The sequence below is a fragment of the Bos indicus genome, chromosome 18, assembly GCF_029378745.1.
Source record: "Bos indicus isolate NIAB-ARS_2022 breed Sahiwal x Tharparkar chromosome 18, NIAB-ARS_B.indTharparkar_mat_pri_1.0, whole genome shotgun sequence".
NCBI classification, from domain to species: Eukaryota; Metazoa; Chordata; class Mammalia; order Artiodactyla; family Bovidae; genus Bos; species Bos indicus.
The window spans coordinates 8,000,234-8,023,410 of NC_091777.1; the positions used below are offsets into that span (position 1 = coordinate 8,000,234).

Here is a 23,177-nt window from a genome sequence, read left to right on the forward strand (position 1 = left end):
TGATAGAGTTTTGCTTAACATATCCTCTCGCATACAGTTCCTGGACATTGCAAGCCCAATTTAGAGGCAGGTGGTATTATGTCTTTCCATGAGGAGAAAAATAATGTCCAGTTGACTCCCTTTTGGTGAAATTACTAGGAATGGCAATCATTAATTAGCTAAATGTAATAACTCATGAGGGGCTGCAGCCCAATCTCTTTTAAGAGAAAGAGAGGTGCCTAAGACTAAGAAGAATGAGGGCCATCAGCACAGAGTACAGGTCATAAAGCTTAAAACAAGACCACTCCACATTCCAAACCAGCAGCTGCCATTTACTAGTTGGGACTAATTGTGACTTGGAAAAGTGACTTAATGACTTTGAGGCTCATTTTCTTCATCTGTAAAATAAGAAGATCATAATATTACCCACCTGGTTTGCTGTAAGGGTTAAACAGCAGATATAAAAGGCAGTGCATGAGAAGTTGAGGAAACACATGCCCTGAGCTCAGACTAAACTAAAAAGTGACAATAATGAAAACAGTGTGGTACTGGCCAAAAATAGAAACATAAATCAGTGGAACAAGACAGGAAGCCCGGAACTAAGCCCACGCACTTGTGGTCAATTAATCCATAACATGGGAGCCAAGAGTATACAATAGAGAAAAGACAGGCTCTTCAATAAGCGGTGCTGGGAAAACTGGAGAACTACGTGGAAAAGAATAAAATTATATGCTATACTACCATATACAAAAATAAATTCAAAATGGATTAAACACTTAAATGTAAGACTATATATTATAAAACACCTAGGAGAAAACAGACAAAACACTCTTTGGCATAAATCACAGCAATGTTTTCGGATCCATCTCCTAAACTAAATAAAAGCAAAAATAAACAAAAGGGGCTAATTAAACTTACAAGTTTTGCACAGCAAAGGAAACCATCGACAAAATGAAAAGACTGAATGGGAGAAAATATTTATTTGCAAATGATGTGACTGATAAGGGGTTAAAATCCAACATAAGTAAGCAACTCATACAAACATCAGAAAAACAAATAACTCTACTTAAGAATGGGCAGAAGAACTGAACAGACACTTTTCAAAATGGAAATGCATATGATCAACAGGCACATGAAAAGATGTCAACATCACTAATCATCAGGGAAATGCTGACCAAAACCACGGTGAGATATCACCTCATACCTGTCAGAATGGCTACTATCAAAAAGAACACAAATAGCAAATGTTTGCGAGGACGTGGAGAAAACAGAACCCTTATACACTGTTGGTGGAAATGTAAATTTGTGCAGCTGGTGGGAAACTGTATGGAGTTTCCTCAAGAACCTAAAAACGGAGCAGCTACATGACTCAGCAATGCCACTCCTGGGTATACATACAAAACAACCCAAAACTACTCACTTGAAAAGATACATGCACCCCAATGTCCATGCTGCTGCTGCTGCTGCTGCTAAGTCACTTCAGTCATGTCCGACTCTGTGAGACCCCATAGACGGCAGCCCACCAGGCTCCCCCGTCCCTGGGATTCTCCAGGCAAGAACACTGGATTGGGTTGCCATTTCCTTCTCCAATGCATGAGAGTGAAAAGTGAAAGTGAAGTCACTCAGTCGTGTCCGACTCTTAGCGACCCCATGGACTGTAGCCCACTAGGCTCCTCCATCCATGGGATTTTCCAGGAAAGAGCACTGGAGTGGGGTGCCATTGCCTTCTCCAACGTCCATAGCAGCATTATTTACTATAGTCAAGATGGAAGTAGCCTAACCGTCCATCAACAGATGGATGCATAAAGATGTGGTATACACATACACACAGTGGAATGTTACTCACAAAAAAGAATGCATTTTTGCCATCTGCAGCAGCATGGATAGGCTTGGAGGGAATTATGTTAAGTCAAGTGAGTCAGACAGAGAAAGACAAATACTGTATGATACCACTAATGTGCGGAATCTAAAAAAATATGACAAACTAGTGAATACAACAGGAAAGAAGCAGACTCACAGATACAGAGAATAAACTAGTGGTTATCAGCAGAGGCAGAGGGTGAAAAGGAGGGGCGGTACAAACTGCTGAGTGTGAGGATTTATTGTACAACACGGGGAATATAGCCAATATTTTGTAAATGGAAAGTAACCTTTAAAATTGTATTAAAAAAAAATTTAAGGCAATGTATGGTACCCAGGGTATGGAAAGTAATCAATAATTATCCCCCTCCCTTGATAACAACCTAATCTACAAGCCGATAGGGAAAACCATTCTGAGTGAGACCCGAGGAAAATGGCAGACTGAAGAGAGACAAAAGAAACCACGCTCGCCTCTTCTGAGGCACAGGGACTACCCCATGCTGTGACCTCCAGAAGAAATAAGGTGTGTTTATGACTCAACTAGAGCTAGGTTCAAAGTATGATTCTGCCATTTCCTGGCCATGTGACTCTTAGAGCCTCAAGTTGATTCAGCAGTAAAAAAAAAAAAATGGCTGTCAAGTCACAAAGAAGACATGGAGGAAACTTAAGTGAAATTAGCCCGTTTGAAAAAGCTGCTGCTGCTGCTGCTGCTAAGTCGCTTCAATCGTGTCCGACTCTGTGCGACCCCATAGACGGCAGCCCAGCAGGCTCCATCGCCCCTGGGATTCTCCAGGCAAGAACACTGGAGTGGGTTGCCATTTCCTGCTCCAATGCATGAAAGTGAAAAGTGAAAGTGAAGTCACTCAGTCGAGTTCAACTCTTCGCAACACCATGGACTCAGCCTACCAGGCTCCTCCGTCCATGGGATTTTCCAGGCGAGAGTACTGGAGTGGGTGCCGCTGCCTTCTCCACACACTGCATAACTCCAACTATGTGACGTTCAGAAAAGGCCAAACTATTGCTGCGTAACAATGCATCACAAACTTAGCCACTTACAACAACACAAATGTATCATCTGTTTCCATGGGTCTGGGAGTTGGGGCACAGTATAGCTGAGTTCTTTGCTCAAGGTCTCATGAGGCAAAATTAAGGTGTCAATGGGTTTCGGTCCCATCTGAGGCTCAGGTCCCCTTCCAATCTCACTCAGGGTGTTGGTAGAATTCAGTGCCTTGTGTCTGTGGACTGAGGTCCCTGTTTTCTTGCTACAAGCCCCTGACTGGTGGCTGATCTCAGCTCCTAGAACCCTCCTCCCATTCCCTACCATGTGACTCTCTCCCTTTGGTCTCTCAAGTCTGAATCTCTGAATACTCCATCTCTGACCTCTAGTCTCCTAATGGTTGAACCGATTAGAGCAGGCCCACCTCACTCAAGAATAGGGGATTATATCGGGTGGCAATCTTGAAGCCATCTCAGTATTCTGCCTATCACGGGCCCAAATAATTAACCAGCTTTCTTAAACTAAACAGTTATGGTCTCCATCTGTGGAAATACCACAAACAACCAAAGATAAGAAAGTTATTTTTACACACCCAGAATCAAAGCAGAAATACCTTTGTTTAATAAGAAAGAGCTGTGAAAAAAATAAATATTTTTCATTTTTTAAAATACAAAATAGATATTTTCCCCTTCTTCTTGTAAGTCAGGAAATATCCACTTGGAAGTGTTAGTTTCATTCACTCACATTATTGAGTATCCACTGTTTGTAGGCAATATAGAAAGCAAAGGGATATATAAGGTATATATTCCTGCCCTCAACTTGAACTGAGAACCCCATTCACTCATATGTTCATGATTTTACTTATTTTCATTCAACAAACAGCATCTTGGCTTTCTCTCTGTGCAAGGCACAAAAGCACCGAAGATTCAAAATCAGTTTTTGCCCTCAAGGAAACTCACAGTATAAAAGCAACATCTTGAGTTGTGGTATCATTTAATATTATTTTCAACAGCTTTAACGGCAGGATCAGTTCTGACAGCTTGAGTCCAGTATATAGAAATCAGATTGTTGGTAGCATGGTGCAGTCAAAAGAAAAGAAGCCTTGGAATCTAAACCCAAATGATCAAGTTGACATCATCGGTAAGAGAACAAATGGCCCTGATGCGATGCACTCAGAGAGACATGACATGGCTTCTGTGATCCTCCTCCCAAAATGCATAACCTGAATCTAATAACGGGGAAAGATGAGACAAACCCAAAACTGCAAAATGTAACTAGCTTCTTATATTCTCTTCCAACTGTCAAGGTCAAGAAAATCTCAGAAAGGTGAAGGAACTGCTCCAGGTTAAAGAGGAACAGGAGAACTAAATGTGACGCATCACCTTGGATTGGATTCGGGACCAGAAAAAGGACAATCATGGGACAGTCAGTAAAGTCTGAATAATTAGATCATAGTATTGTTGTTAATGTTAATTTCCTATTTTTAAAACCATGCCATGTTTATGCAAGATGTTATCGTTTGGGGGATCTGGGTGAAGGGTATGTGTAATTTGGGGGTATACAATTTTTGCAACTTTCTTGTAAGTCAAATTATTTTAGAATGAAAGGACAGAAAGACGCTCTGGAATTCCCACTCACTGCTTACTACTGTGTGTCCTTGGGCAAGTCATTTCACCTCTCTGAGCCCCAGTTTTTCTCTCCTATTAGACTGAGGCAGGCAAAGAAATTGGGCACAAAATGAGTACACGTTTTTCAGTTGTATGTCTGCATACGAACTTCCCTGGTGGCTCAGACAGTAAAGCGTCTGCCTACGATATTTCTTAATTCTTAAAACAAACAAACAAAACCTAGAAGAGGTACCGAAGGCAAAAGGAGCTGAGTCATCACATGACATCACACCACGATGGAGGGAGAACGTGAACTCAGCTCCATTTGACGCCAAACGCCAGGCGCTTCCGGCTTCCTCTTGGCCATTGCTGTGATGATAATACTACAACCAATGCAAGACACAGGGAGGAGCAGAAGGGGGAGGAAAAGACTCCGCAATCAAACAGGAAATGTGGCCAAGAGGAGATACAATCTTAAAGACACAACCGCAAGACTCCTTTAAAAAAAAAATAATTGTCAACCACAGATCTCCTCTGCCAGGAACTGGCCCACAACGTCTGAGTTTTCTCTTCTTTTGTCAGTAACTGCTTGTTACCATCCAAATGGCTGTGAGAGCAGCCTGCGGGCCCCTCTTTGGAAGTGAAAGTGTAAACAAGTGTGTCTGCGCGAGACAAGGAGGCGTCTTGGGACATGGAGTGTGGCCTGAAGCTAGAACCCATCGGGGCCCCCTGGCACCGTGAGACAGCTCATTTGCCATCTGTCCTGGTAGAGCCCAGGCTCCATGTTTGACAATAGATGGAAAATCCCAAGGACACGCGTCCCCCACCTCTGCCCCCCGGGCAAGTCCACAAGTGTTCTGTTAGCATGTGTGTGTGTGTGTGTGTGTGTGTGTGTTCTGCACGTGGTGGCTAAGCCCGTGGACCCCAACTGTCCTACAGCCACAAATCATTTTTAAGGCCCTTAATCCAGGAGGTTAAGTTACACCCCACAAGTCACCATCTGGCTGGGGGGTTCCCACGTGGGTGGGGTCTCCTGGCACTTCTTGAATTACACCAGCTTGAATGTCAGTCCCTGATGACTGACTCGCGGAGACCCTTGCTGCCTCCCAGTCTGCATCATCTGCTCCGCCCCTGTGCTCCAGACAGGTTTCCACTGCTTTAAAGACGGGGAAGGGGAGGAGGTAGGTATCAGGCGATCAACATGTATAGGACACCTACTACGTGCCACTCTACTGCGGGCACTTTCTGCCTTCAGCTTGCATGAGCATTATAATGACCTGTAGTGAGAGTTATTGTGCCCATTGCACAGATTAGGAAATGAAGACTGCCATTCAATGAAGTCAGATCAGAGACGTAAATGCAAGGCTTTCTGCCCATATAACAATCATATACATCATGCTCTTTCCATTGACATTGTTGCTGTTGATCTCTCCAGTCACTTGTCAGCAAGATCTCTCCACATTTCTCACAAACTGACAGCCTTGGAGGAGGAATTATCACTGACGTTCATACACATATGGGTGCTGCCCGCCTGCCTGGTGCCCTGGACAGTCTCCTCCTGATCCCTGAACAAAACAGCAGCTGCCCTATAAAGTGTCCCCCTCCCACTCTCTGCCCTGAACCTCCCAGCCATTCCAGATTTGTGCCCCCATGATGCCTGTCAGCTCCTGGACGCTGATTTCTCAACTTGCCTCGGTGCCCAAAGGGCTCTTGTCCTCACCCCCAGCTTGGGAAGGCTCCTGGACCATCCTTGGGCCCAAGCCTCTGCATCCGCATTTCCAGGAAGGGGTTTAGAGGATGGAGAAGTACAGACCTCACTGGAAACCTCAGAATCCAAGAGCTTCTGACAGGGCCGCCTTAGGGAATCCCCAAGGAAAAGGGCAGCAGGCCTCGCACACATTCTCATTGAATCCTCCCAATAACCTTAAGAGAGGCAGCAGCATGAGCCCCACATGCAGGAGGACACAGAGGCCAGTGAGGAAAAGGGTGTGCCACGGTGTCACAGCCAGGGGCCTTCTCTGGGGAAGTGTCCATTCAGCCACCAGCAGAGACTAGTTCTCACCTGGGAGAGCAGAGAGACATTACTTTCCTACCCAGCTTCTGCCTGAGCCCAGACCTGCATTTGCTCTCGTCTAACAGACATACCCGAGTCCCTGACTGATGTGACCCAGTCTCTCGCCCCGGCCTCCACCAGCGTAAGTACTGATAAGGCTACTCTTGATTCAGTAGCAATGCTTTGCCAACAATGGTCCTAAAGATGAGTGTGTGTTTGTATATGTATGCAGGTAAGTACCCACTTAATCTCACACTTTAAATAAATCTAATATAATCAAATCCCTTAATTATACAGTGGAAGTGAGAAATCGATTTAAGGGCCTAGATCTGATAGAGTGCCTGATGAACTATGGACGGAGGTTCGTGACATTGTACGGGAGACAGGGATCAAGACCATCCCCATATAAAAGAAATGCAAAAAAGCAAAATGGCTGTCTGAGGCCTTACAAATAGCTGTGAAAAGAAGAGAAGCGAAAAGAAAAGGAGAAAAGGAAAGATATAAGCATCTGATTGCAGAGTTCCAAAGAATAGCAAAAAGAGATAAGAAAGCCTTCCTCAGCGATCAATGCAAAGAAATAGAGGAAAACAACAGAATGGGAAAGACTAGAGATCTCTTCAAGAAAATTAGAGATTCCAAGGGAACATTTCATGCAACGATGGGCTCAATAAAGGACAGAAATGGTATGGACCTAACAGAAGCAGAAGATATTAAGAAGAGGTGGCAAGAATACACAGAAGAACTGTACAAAAAAGATCTTCACGACCAAGATAATCACGATGGTGTGATCACTCACCTAGAGCCAGACATCCTGGAATGTGAAGTCAAGTGGGCCTTAGAAAGCATCACTACGAACAAAGCTAGTGGAGGTGATGGAATTCCAGTTGAGCTCTTTCAAATCCTGAAAGATGATGCTGTGAAAGTGCTGCACTCAATATGTCAGCAAATGTGGAAAACTCAGCAGTGGCCACAGGACCGGAAAGGTCAGTTTTCATTCCAATCCCAAAGAAAGGCAATGCCAAAGAATGCTCAAACTACTGCACAATTGCACTCATCTCACACACTAGTAAAGTAATGCTCAAAATTCTCCAAGCCAGGCTCCAACAATATGTGAACCGTGAACTTCCTGATGTTCAAGCTGGTTTTAGAAAAGGCAGAGGAACCAGAGATCAAATTGCCAACATCCACTGGATCATGGAAAAAGCAAGAGAGTTCCAGAAAAACATCAATTTCTGCTTTATTGACTATGCCAAAGCCTTTGACTGTGTGGATCACAATAAACTGTGGAAAATTCTGAAAGAGATGGGAATACCAGACCACCTGACCTGCCTCTTGAGAAACCTATATGCAGGTCAGGAAGCAAAAGTTAGAACTGGACATGGAACAACAGACTGGTTCCAAATAGGAAAAGGAGTATGTCAAGGCTGTATATTGTCACCCTGCTTATTTAACTTATATGCAGAGTATATCATGAGAAACGCTGGGCTGGAAGAAGCACAAGCTGGAATCAAGATTGCCAGAGAAATATCAATAACCTCAGATATGCAGATGACACCACCCTTATGGCAGAAAGTGATGAGGAACTAAAAAGCCTCTTGATGAAAGTGGAGAGTGAAAAGGTTGGCTTAAAGCTCAACATTCAGAAAATGAAGATCATGGCATCTGGTCCCATCACTTCTTGGGAAATAGATGGGTAAACAGTGGAAACAGTGTCAGACTTTATTTTTGGGGGCTCCAAAATCACTGCAGATGGTGACTGCAGCCATGAAATTAAAAGACGCTTACTCCTTGGAAGGAAAGTTATGACCAACCTAGATAGCATAGTCAAAAGTAGAGACATTACTTTGCCAACAAAGGTCCATCTAGTCAAGGCTATGGTTTTTCCAGTGGTCATGTATGGATGTGAGAGTTGGACTGTGAAGAAAGCTGAGTGCCGAAGAATTGATGCTTTTGAACTGTGGTGTTGGAGAAGACTCTTGAGAGTGCCTTGGACTGCAAGGAGATCCAACCAGTCCATTCTGAAGGAGATCAGCCCTGGGATTTCTTTGGAAGGAATGATGCTGAAGCTGAAACTCCAGTACTTTGGCCACCTCATGCGAAGAGTTGACTCATTTGAAAAGACTCTAATGCTGGGAGGGATTGGGGGCAGGAAGAGAAGGGGACAACAGAAGATGAGATGGCTGGATGGCATCACCGACTCGATGGACGTGAGTCTGAGTGAACTCCGGGAGTTGGTGATGGACAGGGAGGCCTGGCGTGCTGCGATTCATGGGGTCGCAAAGAGTCAGACATGACTGAGTGACTGAACTGACTGAATATATATATATATATATATATATATATAAACTCATGCATATATATGTAAAGTTCATTTCATCACTAAAGAGTGGTTATGCACATAGACAAGACATGGAGACAAAATATCCATCAACAGATGAATGGATATAGAAGAAGGAATGTTACTCAGCTAAAAAAGGACAAAATAAGGCCCTATGCAGCAACATGGATGCGACTACAGATTATCATCCTAAATGAATTAAGTCAGAAACAGAAAGACAAATACCATATGATATTGCTTATATGTGGAATCTAAGATATGACAAAAAGGAGCTTACCTATGAAACAGAAACAGGCTCGTGGACATGGAGAACAGACTGGTGATTGCCAGGGAGGAGGGGTGATGGGGAGGAACGGACTGGGAATCTGGGATTAGCGGATGCAGACATTGTATATGGAATGCGTAACAATAGAGTCCTACTGTAGAGCACAGGGAACTACATTCAGTGTCCTGCGATAATGGAAAGAGTATCACAAAAGGATGTCTATGTACAACGGAGTCGCTTTGCTGCACAGCGTTAATTAACACAACACTGTAATTCAACTGTATTTCAGTTTTAGAAAGTGACTGTGTGCCAACAGCTGTTCTAAACATTTTGTACATAGATAAAACCTCAATTACATATGTATGTGTGTGTGTATATTAGCCACTCAGTCGTGTCTGACTCTTTGTGACTCCATGGACTGTAGCCCTCCAGGCTGCTCTGTCCATGGGATCCTCCAGGCAAGAATACTGGAGTGGGCTGCCATTCGGATCTTCCCAACCAGGGATAAAACACAGGTCTCCCACATTGCAGGCGGATTCTTTACTATCTGAGTCCACATATAATGATAATTATATATAATCTCTAAAATTTATATATGATGCTGCTGCTGCTAAGTCACTTCAGTCGTGTCTGACTCTGTGCGACCCCATAGACGGCAGCCCACCAGGCTCCGCCATCCCTGGGATTCTCCAGGCAAGAACACTGGAGTGGGTTGCCATTTCCTTCTCCAATGCAGGAAAGTGAAAAGTGAAAATGGAGTCACTCAGTCATGCCCGACTCCTAGCGACCCCATGGACTGCAGCCTACCAGGCTCCTCCCTCCATGGGATTTTCCAGGCAAGAGTACTGGAGTGGGGTGCCATTGCCTTCTCCATCTTATATATGATACTTATATATAAATCTCATTTATATAAATTTTGCATATATAAGAAAATCTCACTTAACCATTAAATATGGACTATGTTAGCAACTGTTCTAGAGACTCTATATAATTATGCAAATCTCATTTAATCATTAAAAAAGACTTCATGCCAACTCTTATAAATATACATAATCTAATTTTATAATTAATGTCCTTTGTATATTTAAATAAATCTCATATATATAAACTGTCACATATTCATACAGTCACATATATACATATGTTTTTATAAATCTCATTTAATCATTTAAAAACTCCCTAGAAGGCGAGCACAGTTGTAATCCCCAAAGGCTAAGCAAGTTCAAACACCCTGTCCATGTGATACCAGGACTCAGGTGAGCTCCAAGCACTCCAACTCAGATCTGCCCCCCTAAACCCCAGAGCTGTCCCTGCCTCAGTTAGGGGGCAACCCCAAATCCCAGGACCAAACTTGACTCGTTTTAAGTCTGCCTTAAACATACACTCAGGATGTCACTCCTTCCTATTACCTCAACTGCCCCATCCCCAATTCAAGCCTTCATCGAGGGCAGACAGACAACTACCAGGGTCTCCTTTGGGTCCCCTTGCCCTCAGCTCCCTTTTGCCCCAAACTAGCAAATATGCTAAAAGCACAAGTCAGTTCTGGCTGCTCCTTCCTAAGCCCTCCAACCTCCCTTAGAGTGGAAACTTGAATCCTCAGCACAACCCACGAGGCCGTACAGCACATGTCTCCCATACAAAGACCTGCCAGCATGTTGAAACCACCACTCGCAAGAGCCTGAATCATTTTGGGATGTAATGTATGAATCTAACATCTATTAAGGAGGGTTTGTAAGAATTTCTTTGGTGAGAACTATGCTACCTACCACCCCTTCACACACACACACACGTATACACACCCCAGAGTGAGTGAGAAGGCCTCCCCTTTCATCTGAAGTCAAAGGAAACGAGGCTTTAGCAATTTATATGCATCCCCTAAACCTTAGGGAACACAGCAGATTGGCATCTGACTCGTGCCTGAGAAATTCAGTGAACGAGAGGCCGACTAGCTGACTAGTTTGCCCACCAGGGAGGCAGTCGCTGCTGTTTGGGATTCAGCCTGTGATCCCTGGTCTGTGTGAACAGAGGTTGCATGAATGCTCCCCTGAGCCAGATGGGGTCTAGGCATCATCTTACCCTACAGGGACAAACAGACGCCCACTGAAGAAGCTGGCAGTGGACCCCAGACTCCTAGGGACTGAGGAGGGAGTGATGTGCTGATGATGCAGAGTTTACTTGGCAACTGTAAGAGACTGGCCACCATCAACTGAAGAAATCACCAAGAAACCCATATGGGTTCCCTGAAAGAGAGTCAGTATAAACATTTATTGGGCCCAGAGAAGGAGAGTCCCCATGTGACAAGAGCACCACTTGGTCCTTATAAAATCTTTCGAGCGCTCCCTAATCCAACCAGGAAAGGAAATGAGAGTCAGTAAGAATGAGTGAAGTCTTGACATTGAATGAAATTGGAAGCATTGATGCTTAAATGGAACATAACCACCTTTGACAACTGAACTGACATTGTGTTTGTGACACTGTATTATTTGCTGAAAGACTGAAGGCAGGAGGAGGAGATGACAGAGGATGAGATGGTTGGATGGCATCACTGACTCGATGGACACTGAGTTTGAGCAAGCTCTGGGAGTTGATGATGGACAGGGAAGCCTGGCATGCTGCAGTCCATAGGGTCGCATAGAGTCGGACACGACTGAGTGGACTGAACTGACAGCCTACCTGTGTTTTCATCTAGGAGATGATTATTCAGTTAATCCAACTTAAAGAAACAGTGAGAGGCAAAATTTGGGGATTACACTCCATTACTGTTCATCCAACATAGTGGCGGTCCCTTTAATTGTTGATGTGTCTGACCACGTGAGACCCTCAGCTCAGTTCTCACCACTGGGTGAGGGCTTCCTTCAAGTATCACATCGCATCAAAGGTAGCCTGGGAGAGACAGTCAGAAGAAGAGGGTTAGTCTTACAGACGCTTCACCCTGAAACATCTGAAAGGCTTCATCTAGTCTTCTGGAAGGACCAGACACAGTCAGGAGCAAAGGAGTTTCCAGGTTTGATCTTGACTACTCAGGATGGAGTCAGGACTTCAGAGAAAGGGCAGAGAGGCACACAAGACAATACTGAGGACACCAAGAACAAGAGAAAGGAAAGGGGACCATCAGCGGGACGATCCTGGGCTCCAGCCTAGGCTGGCTGGTCCACACCACCGGATGGGGATTTGATGGAAAACTAACACCACCACACCATCTTCTAGATTCTAGGGGTGTTGGAGATTATGTAAGCTCTTCTTTCCAGTACCACATTGTGGGCAGTCTGAGAATTAAGGCAGGATGACATGTCTTTCTCACACTTCTGGACCCCAAGATTCTGCATGACAGGGACTGAGTAATCTGTGCCTGTCAGCACTGGTGTGGCCTCGAGGCAGAGCTGGGGGCTCAACACCGCCGCTGGACGGACAGACAGGTAGACGTGACCTTATGCAAGTTCCTTCCACAGAGTTCCCTGCTGCCGCAAGCCCCTGACAGACTTCTTCTTCCTCTTTCCTGTGGCCTCCGTGTTGTCTCCAGAGCCAGGCGTCCTCAGCAGCATGCTTCTCCTGAGAGCCACGACATGACGACCAAAGCAAAGAGAACAGACTTTGTATAATTCCATAGTGACAAACATGCCTGTGAGTCACGTGTGCAGCTGGGATTGTATAAAACCAAGCTCTGCAGAGGTTTATCTCCAGTGAGGAGGGATAGCTATGCAAAGAAACATGCTGGCTGGGTCAGGGAAGGAGTGGATGCTCCTACCAATTTCTGACAAATCCTACCTGCACCCCTCTCCATTTCCAGGTCTTCTGTTACCAACCCATTGCCCCGCAGCGATCCACCGGCCTGAATTACTGAAGCTCAAGGTAGATGTGGGTGGGAGGCACCTTTGCTCCCTAGGAACTCAGACTCAACCTAGAAGCCTCAGCTGTTGCAACCCCCTGGAGACCCCAGAAACATCTCTGTTTGGAAACCACAGAACTCGTCTGTGAACTTCACCTGCCAGGCTGCCAAAGGGAGGACACGAGTGAACGCAGACCAAGTTTCAACCTTTTTATTCAAAGCAGCTTCTCACGATGTATAAATACTGCATATTAGCACACATGAAAAATACAACTTCTAAGGCACCCAGAAATGTGTTCATACACGTTACAGGACCATTCACAAAGAGAGTGTACAATTTGCTCTAGACAGTCAGCGTTTGATAAATCAGAAGGTTATTATCCCTCAGTACCGCACCCAGTCTCGGGTAATATTTACAGCGTGGTGAGAAAGGGGCACTGTACCTGCTTTATAAGTCTATGAAGTACTCATACTTACAGATATTCAGAACTAGTTAAAGACTTTCCCATGATAACCTGGCGAAAGAAAATGAGTAGCCTAATTTGCAAAGGTCTCCTTGGATTTTGGTGTGTGTGCTAGATCCATGATCAAATCTGAACACTCCCGGGGTGGGCCGGATACATTTTTTGGTAGCCTGCTTCATTATCAGAGGTTTGGTAATAAGCCTTACCACTAGAATCCCACTTCTTCAGTATCAGATCATTTCTCAGCCGGCCGATGGATGAATGGTTTCATTGTGGATGAGCATGGAGCATCTACCTAGTGTGAGAAGTGAAGAGATTTCTTCCAGGGCTAAACAGAAAGCGGAACGGGTTGATGGAGAACAAAAAGGAGGTGGAAATTTGGCAACTGTAGGATCTGGCTGCTCAGTGTAGACACACATCTGAAGAACGCGCGCTGGAGGTGTCTACACGGATGGACAAATCACATGCTGATCAGGGACCCTGAAGGATGCCGGACCTCCACTCTCTACGGTACCGACATGGATAAAGGCTGGACTACACAGCAGAAACACCCGCCTGGGACAGCGCGTTTCAATCTAAGAAACTCATCTTCCAGAGCCTTCGAGAGGGGACGGCAAATCCCTCTGTAGGGCCAGCCGGGGGGAGCATACGGTTGGTGGACGGGGGCAGCTTCTCTGTGCCATGAAGCATGCACACCTCTGCCTAAATGTGCCCACAATCTATGGAACTCGTGCTTTGCTGGAATAATGGAATTCTTTGGTCCTTGGTTTTATGAAAGGCAATATTTTCACAGTCCTGTCAACACGGGCATCAGCAATGACTTCAGGCTGGGACTGATGGCACAGGGACACATTAAATACTATACGGAAAATTCCACACCCTCCAAACTGCCCAGAGTCACCTTAACGAGCTCCAGAGCGAGGCCAGGTGCTGGGCCAACGAGGCAGGGTCAACCCACAGAGAGGTCAGAGCAGAGGCTAAAATCTAGATGTCAGTTTTTCTGATTGACACACACACTGCAAATATTTGAAGCCAGTCTCCATCCTAGTGGGAGACAGGTTGGCTTTATGAACACGTATTTTGAGATGAACCGAATAACTTGACTTTAGCCATTCTATGGCCCTGGTCTCAAGATCATCTTTGAAACCTTGATAAGGAGAACCAGGAGGTAACTGCAGAAGCAGGGCCAATGAGAAAGAATCATTTTTTTTAAGTTTAATTTTCAGAGTTTACTTGGTTTTATCAGACCCTGGTGGACGCCCGTCCAGTGAGCTCCACGACTTATGCGCCATTCAAACAGCCCAGAGTGGGCTGAGACCGGCTCAGCTGATGCGTGTGTTGCACACCTAGGTTGCCTCTGCCCTGCTACACTCAGGTTCAGTATGGCTTAATACACCTACTTCACTGACAAGACACTCAGCACATGTGGGAATGCGGATGACATAACTGAAATCGACTTCGGATTGTCTACACAGTAAGACTCACATGTAAACTTTGTTAACATCTCTCAAGGAGTGCTGACCGCAGCCAGGCTGGACATTCCCAGGTCACCTGCAAGGAACCTGGGGTCAACCGCCAAGGTCAGCAGCAGGAAATGCCATTGGTTCAAAACAAACAATGGACCAGCGGCCCTCCCTGTGGCCGTGTCTACACCACATGAACAGTACGCAGGGGGCTCCAGAACACCTGTCCAGGGCCCCTTCGTATGGCCAAGACAATCGCCAAGGTGTCTAACTGGTCCCTGCTGCCGTCAACTCAACCGCACTCTCCAGATTAGCCATGCTGTACAGACTGCACAGAGTCCATCCACATGGCTTACGCTGCTTAAAAAAAAACAACCCGTATTACCTTTTTTTTTTTTTTTGCAACAAGCTTAAGGCTCTGTTCACAAACTCCATCAACTGCCACACAGTGAGAATTTATGGGGAGATCCTCAACTACATACCTAGTTGCAAAGGTTGGAAAATTTTACTGATCCTAATGGTAAGGCTTATTCACAAATTCAATACATTTTTTCAAACTCAATTACTTTGAAAAAAAGAAAATTAACCGGCTCTCTAACAATTTAGGAGCACTCGATTTTAACGGGAAAAAAAAAAACAGAAAACCATTGGCACCAAACCAGAATGCTATTTCTTGAAAGAACAAGTGATATTAATGGAAAAGATTGCCTAAAACGCAGATCCTAACTTACCACAGAAATATAAAAGTTTATATTCTGAAAATATATATACTGTATTAAAGTCTGTACGCATTTCAACCAAAATTTGCAGAAATAACTAAGCAATACTTATCTACAACAAAAATATACATGCAAGACAACCCCCAAATGGTTTCCCTTAAATATCTACAAAAGCAAAGTGTAGATTTTTAAAGATCATACAAAACCATTTACAGAGAATAAAATAAAATACTTAAGAAATCTCATTTAGAGTCTTAAATACTGTGTATATTAGTGAGGATGTCTAAACTAATATATACAACAGATCTCAGTATCTGAATACAGAAACACAGAAGAGAAGCAGTTCTGCATTTTAAATATTCACTTAGGAAGATCTGAAGGTGTTTCTATATTTTTTCTTTGTTAAAAAAATTTCCACAGAAACTGGCTTGAAAAATTATATGAATGTGACTAAATTTCAAATTAAAAAAGTGTACAAAATTTTTTAAACCAACAGTTAATCATGGGAAATGCAATTCCGCATCCAGTGGAGGCTATTTTTCAACATGGATATCAGGAAATAGAGTTGCATTGGTCAAAGTCTAGTGTGATTATCATTTTTCCATCCTTATACTAAACTCCACATGGGAAAAACCTATTTTCATGCTTCAGTGAGAACACTTCCCAGTTTGCTTTATACCAAACAAGAATAATATTTTAAATCAATTCTCTACTAGCTTCTTAGAGTTATCCACCTTCATTTCCTAGAGGGTCATTTTTCATGGTTTTCACCCACAGGCATTATTTCAGAGCAGGAAGGGATACATGGGTATATCAGCCTTAGGCTGAGCCATTGGAGCTCTGACCATCTTTGCAACATTCTCCAAAAAGCCCTCCTGAACCATGCTGTTAACTCAGGTGCTTCCACTGCAAGGCCCTGGATGCTAATCACCAGGGGCTGGAGGAGAGGGGGGTCCTAACGCATGCCTCACAGGATGGCACAGGAGGTACTGTCCAGAAGACTTCTTGACTAAAGAAGTGCCCTCATCTTCCCCAAAGGCAACCCAGGACGGGGCTGCCTAGACCACATACAGTTCCTCTAAGACCTGCCCAGGCTCTGGGACATGAGCGACTGGGTGGGGAGCGGGTGAGACAGAGTAGAGAGAGGGTAGAAAGGATCGTATGGATGGAGAGAAGGTTCTGGGGTAGAAGATAAGAAATGAAAACCTGGGCCCCATCTCAAGAAGGCTATGGAGGACAAACCGTGACACAGCCACAGGTTTGGCGAATTTCAACCCATGTCGGCCATAAGTCGACAACCCATGTCGTAAGTTGGCCATAAGTTACCTGGATCTCATCTCTGCATTATCAAAGCAATTATTCAGAAAGTGAAAAACTCAGTGGTTTGGTCTACCCTGTAGCCAACAGATTAAACTGACTTTTGCCCAATTTGTGGAACATCCTTCTTGAACTGACTGTATGGAAACAGCCGAAACACAGACTGTCGGGTAAAACATCTCCTCTTATACGTGGAACCTGCCCAGGCATTCCACCTGAATGATGGTTTCACGTTCCTACCTTATCATCAGAGATCCTGGAGGTGTTTAGAAGTTTGGATTTGATGATCCAAAGCTACATTTTAGTCCAAAGCTAAAACACTTCTGGTTTTTCTGGCAGGGGACAAAGATGGGCATTGAGCCAAAGAAATTTCCAAACATTGTCTTCCATCTCCAACAGGAATCCTAACTCTGCTTCTAGAGACGATGAAGTGGTTGTCCTTAGAAGGTAAACAGAAAGCAAGGTGCTCTTTCTTTAGACGACTTAGTGATGGGAGAGAGATTACCTGCCAATAACAAGGCCGTCCAGGGGCTCTGGCAGAGCACACATTGGCTTTCTCAAAGGAGGAGACAAACCCAAATAAAGATGTGACCACAGGTATCTGGGCAAGGGGAGGTGCTTCCCTATGGTAACAGTTCCTACAGGATCCCACGTGGACCACGGTGGTTGGCAGGGGGTGGGGGTGGTGTACACAGGACTTCAACCCATCGTCCCGTGGATGGATTTAGCCAAGGCAGCTGTCTCCCTGCCGAAGGAAGAAGCAAGTGAGACGTGTGCTCTTCCCTGATTCTCTTGAGGTCACAGGAAAAGGAATGGGGCTTTCTGCAGATGGAGCCAAGACCATCTGAAGGATGGAGAACCCAGGTTAAGTCTCTAGTTCAAGTGCAGAGACTCCACCTGTCCTCCGAAATGCAAAGCTCAGCACCACGAGTCCTCTCCACCTGCCCGGCCCAGGGTGTCCAGCTGCCTCCAGAGGAGGGAAGAGGACCAGAGAGGGAGAGGGAACTACAGCAATGACCCTCCCTCAGCCGCCCTCCCCTCCCTCAGCTGTGCCCAACTCTCACCGCTCCTCTCCACTCTCTCCAAGGAAGGGCCAGGAGGGGCTGGGGACTGACAGAGGGCAGAGGAGATGGGTGAGCGGAGGTCCTTGAGAACACTCGGGGGCTGGGGTGGAAATGGAAAGATCCTGCCACGCTGAGAACCAAACTTCCTCTGGTGTGTGACCCCCACGCGGAAGAACATGGCCCTGTAACTTCTCTGCTTGAACCCCGATGCTGACGGCCTCTGAAACCAAAACCAAGGCCCCAAACCAAAACCTCTCCCCTCCATGGCCGATCCGGGGACTCTGGGCGACAGCCTGAACACAAAGGCTGGGGCCCTCTGTGGCCTACGGGCAGAGGCCTAATCCCTGGTTACTGCTCCCTCATGGGAGTAAAGAGCCTGAAAACAGGACTTCTGGAGGCAGAAAGACTTAGACCTGCTGCTGACAGCTCCACAGAGTGGGGACTGTCCCCTGTCTCTCTGGAAGGCCCCAACCAGATACCACTGCCCTATGAGAAAAGGGACTCTGAAAGTCAAGCCCCAAAGGAAGAAGTGTCCCTCAGCAGTATGCAACCCCCAGGGGGCCCAGCCCCCACCTGCCTGACATCCAGGGATTAGGGACTGGCTGTGTCTCAGGACCATTCAGGCGGGAGGCCCCTTTATGTCCTTAAAGGCAGGAGAGCGAAGAGAAGACCCTTCCATGATTTCTCCTAGAACAAGTATTCAATGACCACAGAGCTGTTTCATACGCAGAGAACCTGGTGCAGAGCCATTCCTTCTAATTCTAGCAATCCCATTTCCATCCCTCTGAATTTTACATCTACGTGGTTCATTGCTAGAATGCACCAAACAGCTCGGACCCTGTATGGGATTTGCTCTAGGGCAGCATGAAAGTAGTATCTGTGTGAACAACAGACACCGTGACGTATAAACAGAAATAAATAAATTAAATAAGTCTGATTAAAGGGGGGAAAAACCACTTTCCTAGTAGTTTACGTGTTTTGCAAAACTAGCTTTACATATTATACACATAAATTATCAGAATTTCCACTTACATCGTTTTAAAAAATATATATTTAACAAAACGCTCCTAAATGTACAATATCTGGGTTTTGTAAATCACTTGGTTGGGTTGTTAAGACCAAGCCCTAAAAGTCACACAGACGTGCATCAGAGAGGAGACTGAGGCCGGCTCCACACAAGTGTTCTGCTCATTGCTCTGGAAAATCCCCTAAGACTGGTCGTCCCCCAGTCACTGGATCTGCCCTTAGCCACAGAGGGCATGGCAGCTGAGTCCCCACGTCAGAGGCACTGTGTAGACACAGCCTGCGTCAGAAGGACTGGTGGGGCGAGGGGACTGGTCTTCCTTCCTGGACAAGGATGGTGGATCTCAGCAAGTGGGGCGGGACAAGGGCGCTGGCAAAGGCCTGGGAAGAGATAGCCCTCGATGGCCCTCCAGCCAGTTGGGGTTTGAGGTGCGGACACGGGGCAGGAGGCCAAGCACACTGCGTTTCCCATCATTACACAAAACCAAACCAATGAGGAGCAACCAAAGGACACAAGGAAATGGACACAACCCTAGGGACAGAGAAACACCTGGACAGACCCCTCGGCCAGGCATACACTGGGCTCTGATCTCTGAAACACAGGGGCGGAGCTGGAAGTCAGGGGCCCCGCAGTGCTGGGCCCTCACACTTCGTAAATTTTGTCCTGCAGGTAGCTGAAGAGGGAATCCAGGCCTTTGGAGGAGCTCCAGAGCTGCTTGAGCATGATGCATTCTTTCTCGTTCACATCTTCAAGCACCGACCTCAGGAAGCTCCGCACGAGGCATTTTGACTCCTCCAGCACCTGCAGGGAAATGCACAAGCCTCGTTAGTCAGGCACCGGGGACCTGCTCCCGAGGGACATACTTGGCCTGGGTAACCTTCTGATGTCCACAGCCAGAGGAGGCGCCTCCTGTGGTCCTGGGCTTCCCAGGCCTCTGCCCCTTAGCAACACCAGGAACAGGTTGCACGTGTGCCCAGATGTCAAGCCCTCAGTCCCTGGGATGGCTGAGTGGGACCTGTGTTAAGCCCAACTGCAAGGACTTGGTCTTTTACCCAAGGGTGACCGATACTCAGTTTCACTTTCTATGGATGTCAGGAAAAAACTTGGGGAAACACTGCTTTAACCTCCGTGTGCTACCTAACTCAAGAATGGCTGGGACCGCAGAGTAAGATAATGAAATGAACTAATGGGTTGCCAAGGTACCCACAGGACCCGCCTCGACAGCAATGTCCCTTGTTCAGGCTTAGCAGTAAGCAGTGGTAATAAAAGTAGCAATCCTTGCAATAGCAAGTAATAACAATGGCAGTAAATGGCAGTAACGAGCAATAATAGAGACAACAGTAATACTATAGTATTATAGCTGTGATAACAGTAATGTTAGGGGTGGTAATAACGGTAACAGTAGTAACAGAGCTATAGTATTACAGCAGCAATCATAGTAATGCCAGTGATAGCAATACGATAGTACTATATTACAGCAGTATTAATGATTGGAATATTAGTAATACAGTAGCCAGCGTGGTAAAAATAGCAATAATAATCATGATCATGAGTAAGAACAATCGCAGCAATCACAGCGACAGCAAAGCCACTACAACCACCGTTAGCTGTCGGCTCTATGACAGGCACTCTCCGTGCAGTCGTTAATTTCCACCTCAAGTTCACAGACAGGCAGTATGTTTATCTCTGCATTACAGATGAAGGGAAGATGAAGAGCTCAGGGAAGTGGAGGTGCCCACGGCTGCCTGGTGGACATGCCCTGCAAACCCCTGGCTGATTCTATAGGCCCCACGGCTGCCTCAGTCTGGCAGAGGCACTGCTGGCAGCAAAGTGTCTGAGCATCCTTCTGCCTCCCCATTCTCTGTGGACGTGGGAACTTCAGTTCTCAGTCTTACCAAGCGCTTTCAAACAGAAAAAAGCAAGACAAGAGCTCCCTTGCTCAAGCAGGCTGGAACCATATCCTTCAGCTTGGGCTGGAGGCTCACGGGTGGTAAGAAGGGATCAGCTGACGAAGGACACCTCTTCCCTCCCCCAAATTTCTCTGAGGACCACCATCTCTGGGGGTTATGGGGGAGATTCCTGTCTCAGGTGAATCACCCCGAAGCTCCTGAACTCCTATCTGTGGACAGGAGAGTCTTCCTTGCAGGACTTCTTCAAAAGCCGTTTCTGAGCACCCCCAGAGGTCAGACTCCTCAGGGGAGCTTTGGAGTCTTTGTCCTCCTGCCTTTTCAGCCTCATGGCCCCCAAACATGCTGTGCGCCAGCTCACACCACCAGGAACCACTGCCTGAACCCCACGTGCCCTCACTCACACTGTTTACCCCACTGAGAACGTCTACCCACTCCTGCAGGCAGTGGCCCCTATGGCACCAACCACCCCTGTCTACCTAGGCTCATGCAGTTTCCTGGGACCTGAGATCTTTGGGGTTAAAACCACAGGAGAGAGTCCTGGGCAAAGAGTTGGCCGCCAGAGTCATCAGGAAGATTAAAAGAGAATCCACAGAAAGAGCTGAGCAAAGGGCTCGGCCCACGACAAACGACCACCAAGAAGCCAGGGCTGTCCCCACCCTGCCACCGTCCCTGGGACCACAGGCTTCCTGGGGGCAGCGCTGCACAGTGGGTGTCTGTAAAGGCTGGCGGGGGCAATCAGGAGGTGAGTGACTGCGGGTGGGGACTCAGGGTAGACGGGGAGAAGTTGTGGGGACCGCTCGGCCCCCACAGTCCAGCCCAGTGCCCCATGACGCTGCAGCACAGTGAGCGGCCAGACCTTCTGCTCTCAGAGAGCCTTTTCTCCTGCCCTGCCCTTTCTCCCCCTTCCCAGGGTATTCCCACGCAGTGCTCAGAGCGACTTTTAGGAGATAAAATCGACAGTTAAAACCCAGTACCTCCATGGAGGTGTTATTCACTTATCCCTTTTTCAAGGAGTTGAACTATAGACTCTAAATGTGCTGCGCGCTGGGCGGGCAGGAGAAATGAGGTACCAGGGCGGCAGGAACTGGTGTTTCTCATCTCTCAGCTGGCTCATACCCTGCCCTTATTCGCTTTTGCTTCCCCTTTCTTTGAAAACCATAGATGATTTGTGTGTCTGTGCAAGTTTAGGAACTTTAAAGCATCACTTCTACCCCAGGCTATAAATCTCTTCTGAGGTTTCTGCACTGGAGCTGACGTGGGAACACCTAATGGTGCTCACCGTCTCCCTCTGGATTTAAGCTCTCAGCACCAAGACTCGGCCTCTGCGAAATCACACAGGGCCTCCCATGGACTCCCTGCGTGACCTCTGGCAAGTCAGACACTCCCTTCCGGTCTCGCTGCCCCCACCTGCGAGAACAACGCACAGAGACGCGGAACTTACCACCGCGCTGCAGGAGGCCATCTCCTTGACCCGCAGCATGACCTCCTGGCTGAACGTGGTCGGCCAGAAGACCTGGGACACCAGGCCTCTGCTGCATGCCTCCTGGGCGGTGAGCTTCCGCCCACAGAAGAGCATCTCATTGGCCTGAAAAAGCAAAGGCAGGAGAAAGCTGAGAGCCGGTATGCCTGCGAGCCTGTTAATGAGTGAGCATGCTGTGGGTGATGGTCCCAGCTCTCAGAGGCGGCATCCTTAACTGGAGACCAAAGATGCTGGGGGAACTATTTGCCAACGCTTGTATCTGTATGCATCTTTCTGAGCCGAGGGCCCCAGCTTCTGTTAAATTCCCGAAAGAAGTCATGTACCTACAGGAGCTTCGTCTGCCCAATACCCCTCCCCGTGTCTGGTGGCAGATGCCCCAGGAGGGACAGGGGACAGTTCAGAGTTGACACCCCGTCCTTGATGGCTGATATGGGAATAAGCAGAAGAGCCACCCTAGACATTAAAGCTCTCTGTGAGGTCTCCAAGCTGGAGAGCATGGGGAAGAATCTTTCTCCTTCTCTGGTGGCTTAAGTCACTCAGCCCAAGGCCACCCACTGCTGTGTCTGTCCCTGCTCCATGGAGACGAGGAGCTGCAAAGACAGGACAGGTGGAGAACAAGAGCCCTGCTGCTGCTGGGATTCTGGGGCCTGGCACCCCGAACAGGGGCTCTACTGCTGGACCTGCCAGTTACGGGAACCGTTAAACTCTCTGTCCACACCACCCTTTAAGCCACTTCAGGTGTCTCCCTCACCGACTGCCCAAAAGGTCCTGAGTAACCACATGATCTCGACACAGAAAATGCATCCTTTCC

General features: G+C 46.7%; 1 protein-coding gene across 2 annotated transcripts in view; it reads right to left on the bottom strand.

Moving 5' to 3' along the window:
* Window positions 1-13,121: 13,121 nt before the first annotated feature.
* The window catches only part of CDYL2 (chromodomain Y like 2), a 169,724-nt gene continuing 159,668 nt past the window's right edge, over window positions 13,122-23,177 (bottom strand). For both annotated transcript variants that reach the window (XM_070770359.1, XM_070770360.1), the window contains 2 exons: window positions 22,328-22,471; window positions 13,122-19,777 (listed from right to left, as the gene is read on the bottom strand). In XM_070770359.1, coding sequence (XP_070626460.1) covers window positions 19,619-19,777; window positions 22,328-22,471 — 303 coding nt within the window. In that variant the 3' untranslated portion in view covers window positions 13,122-19,618. The remainder of the gene's footprint in view (window positions 19,778-22,327; window positions 22,472-23,177) is intronic.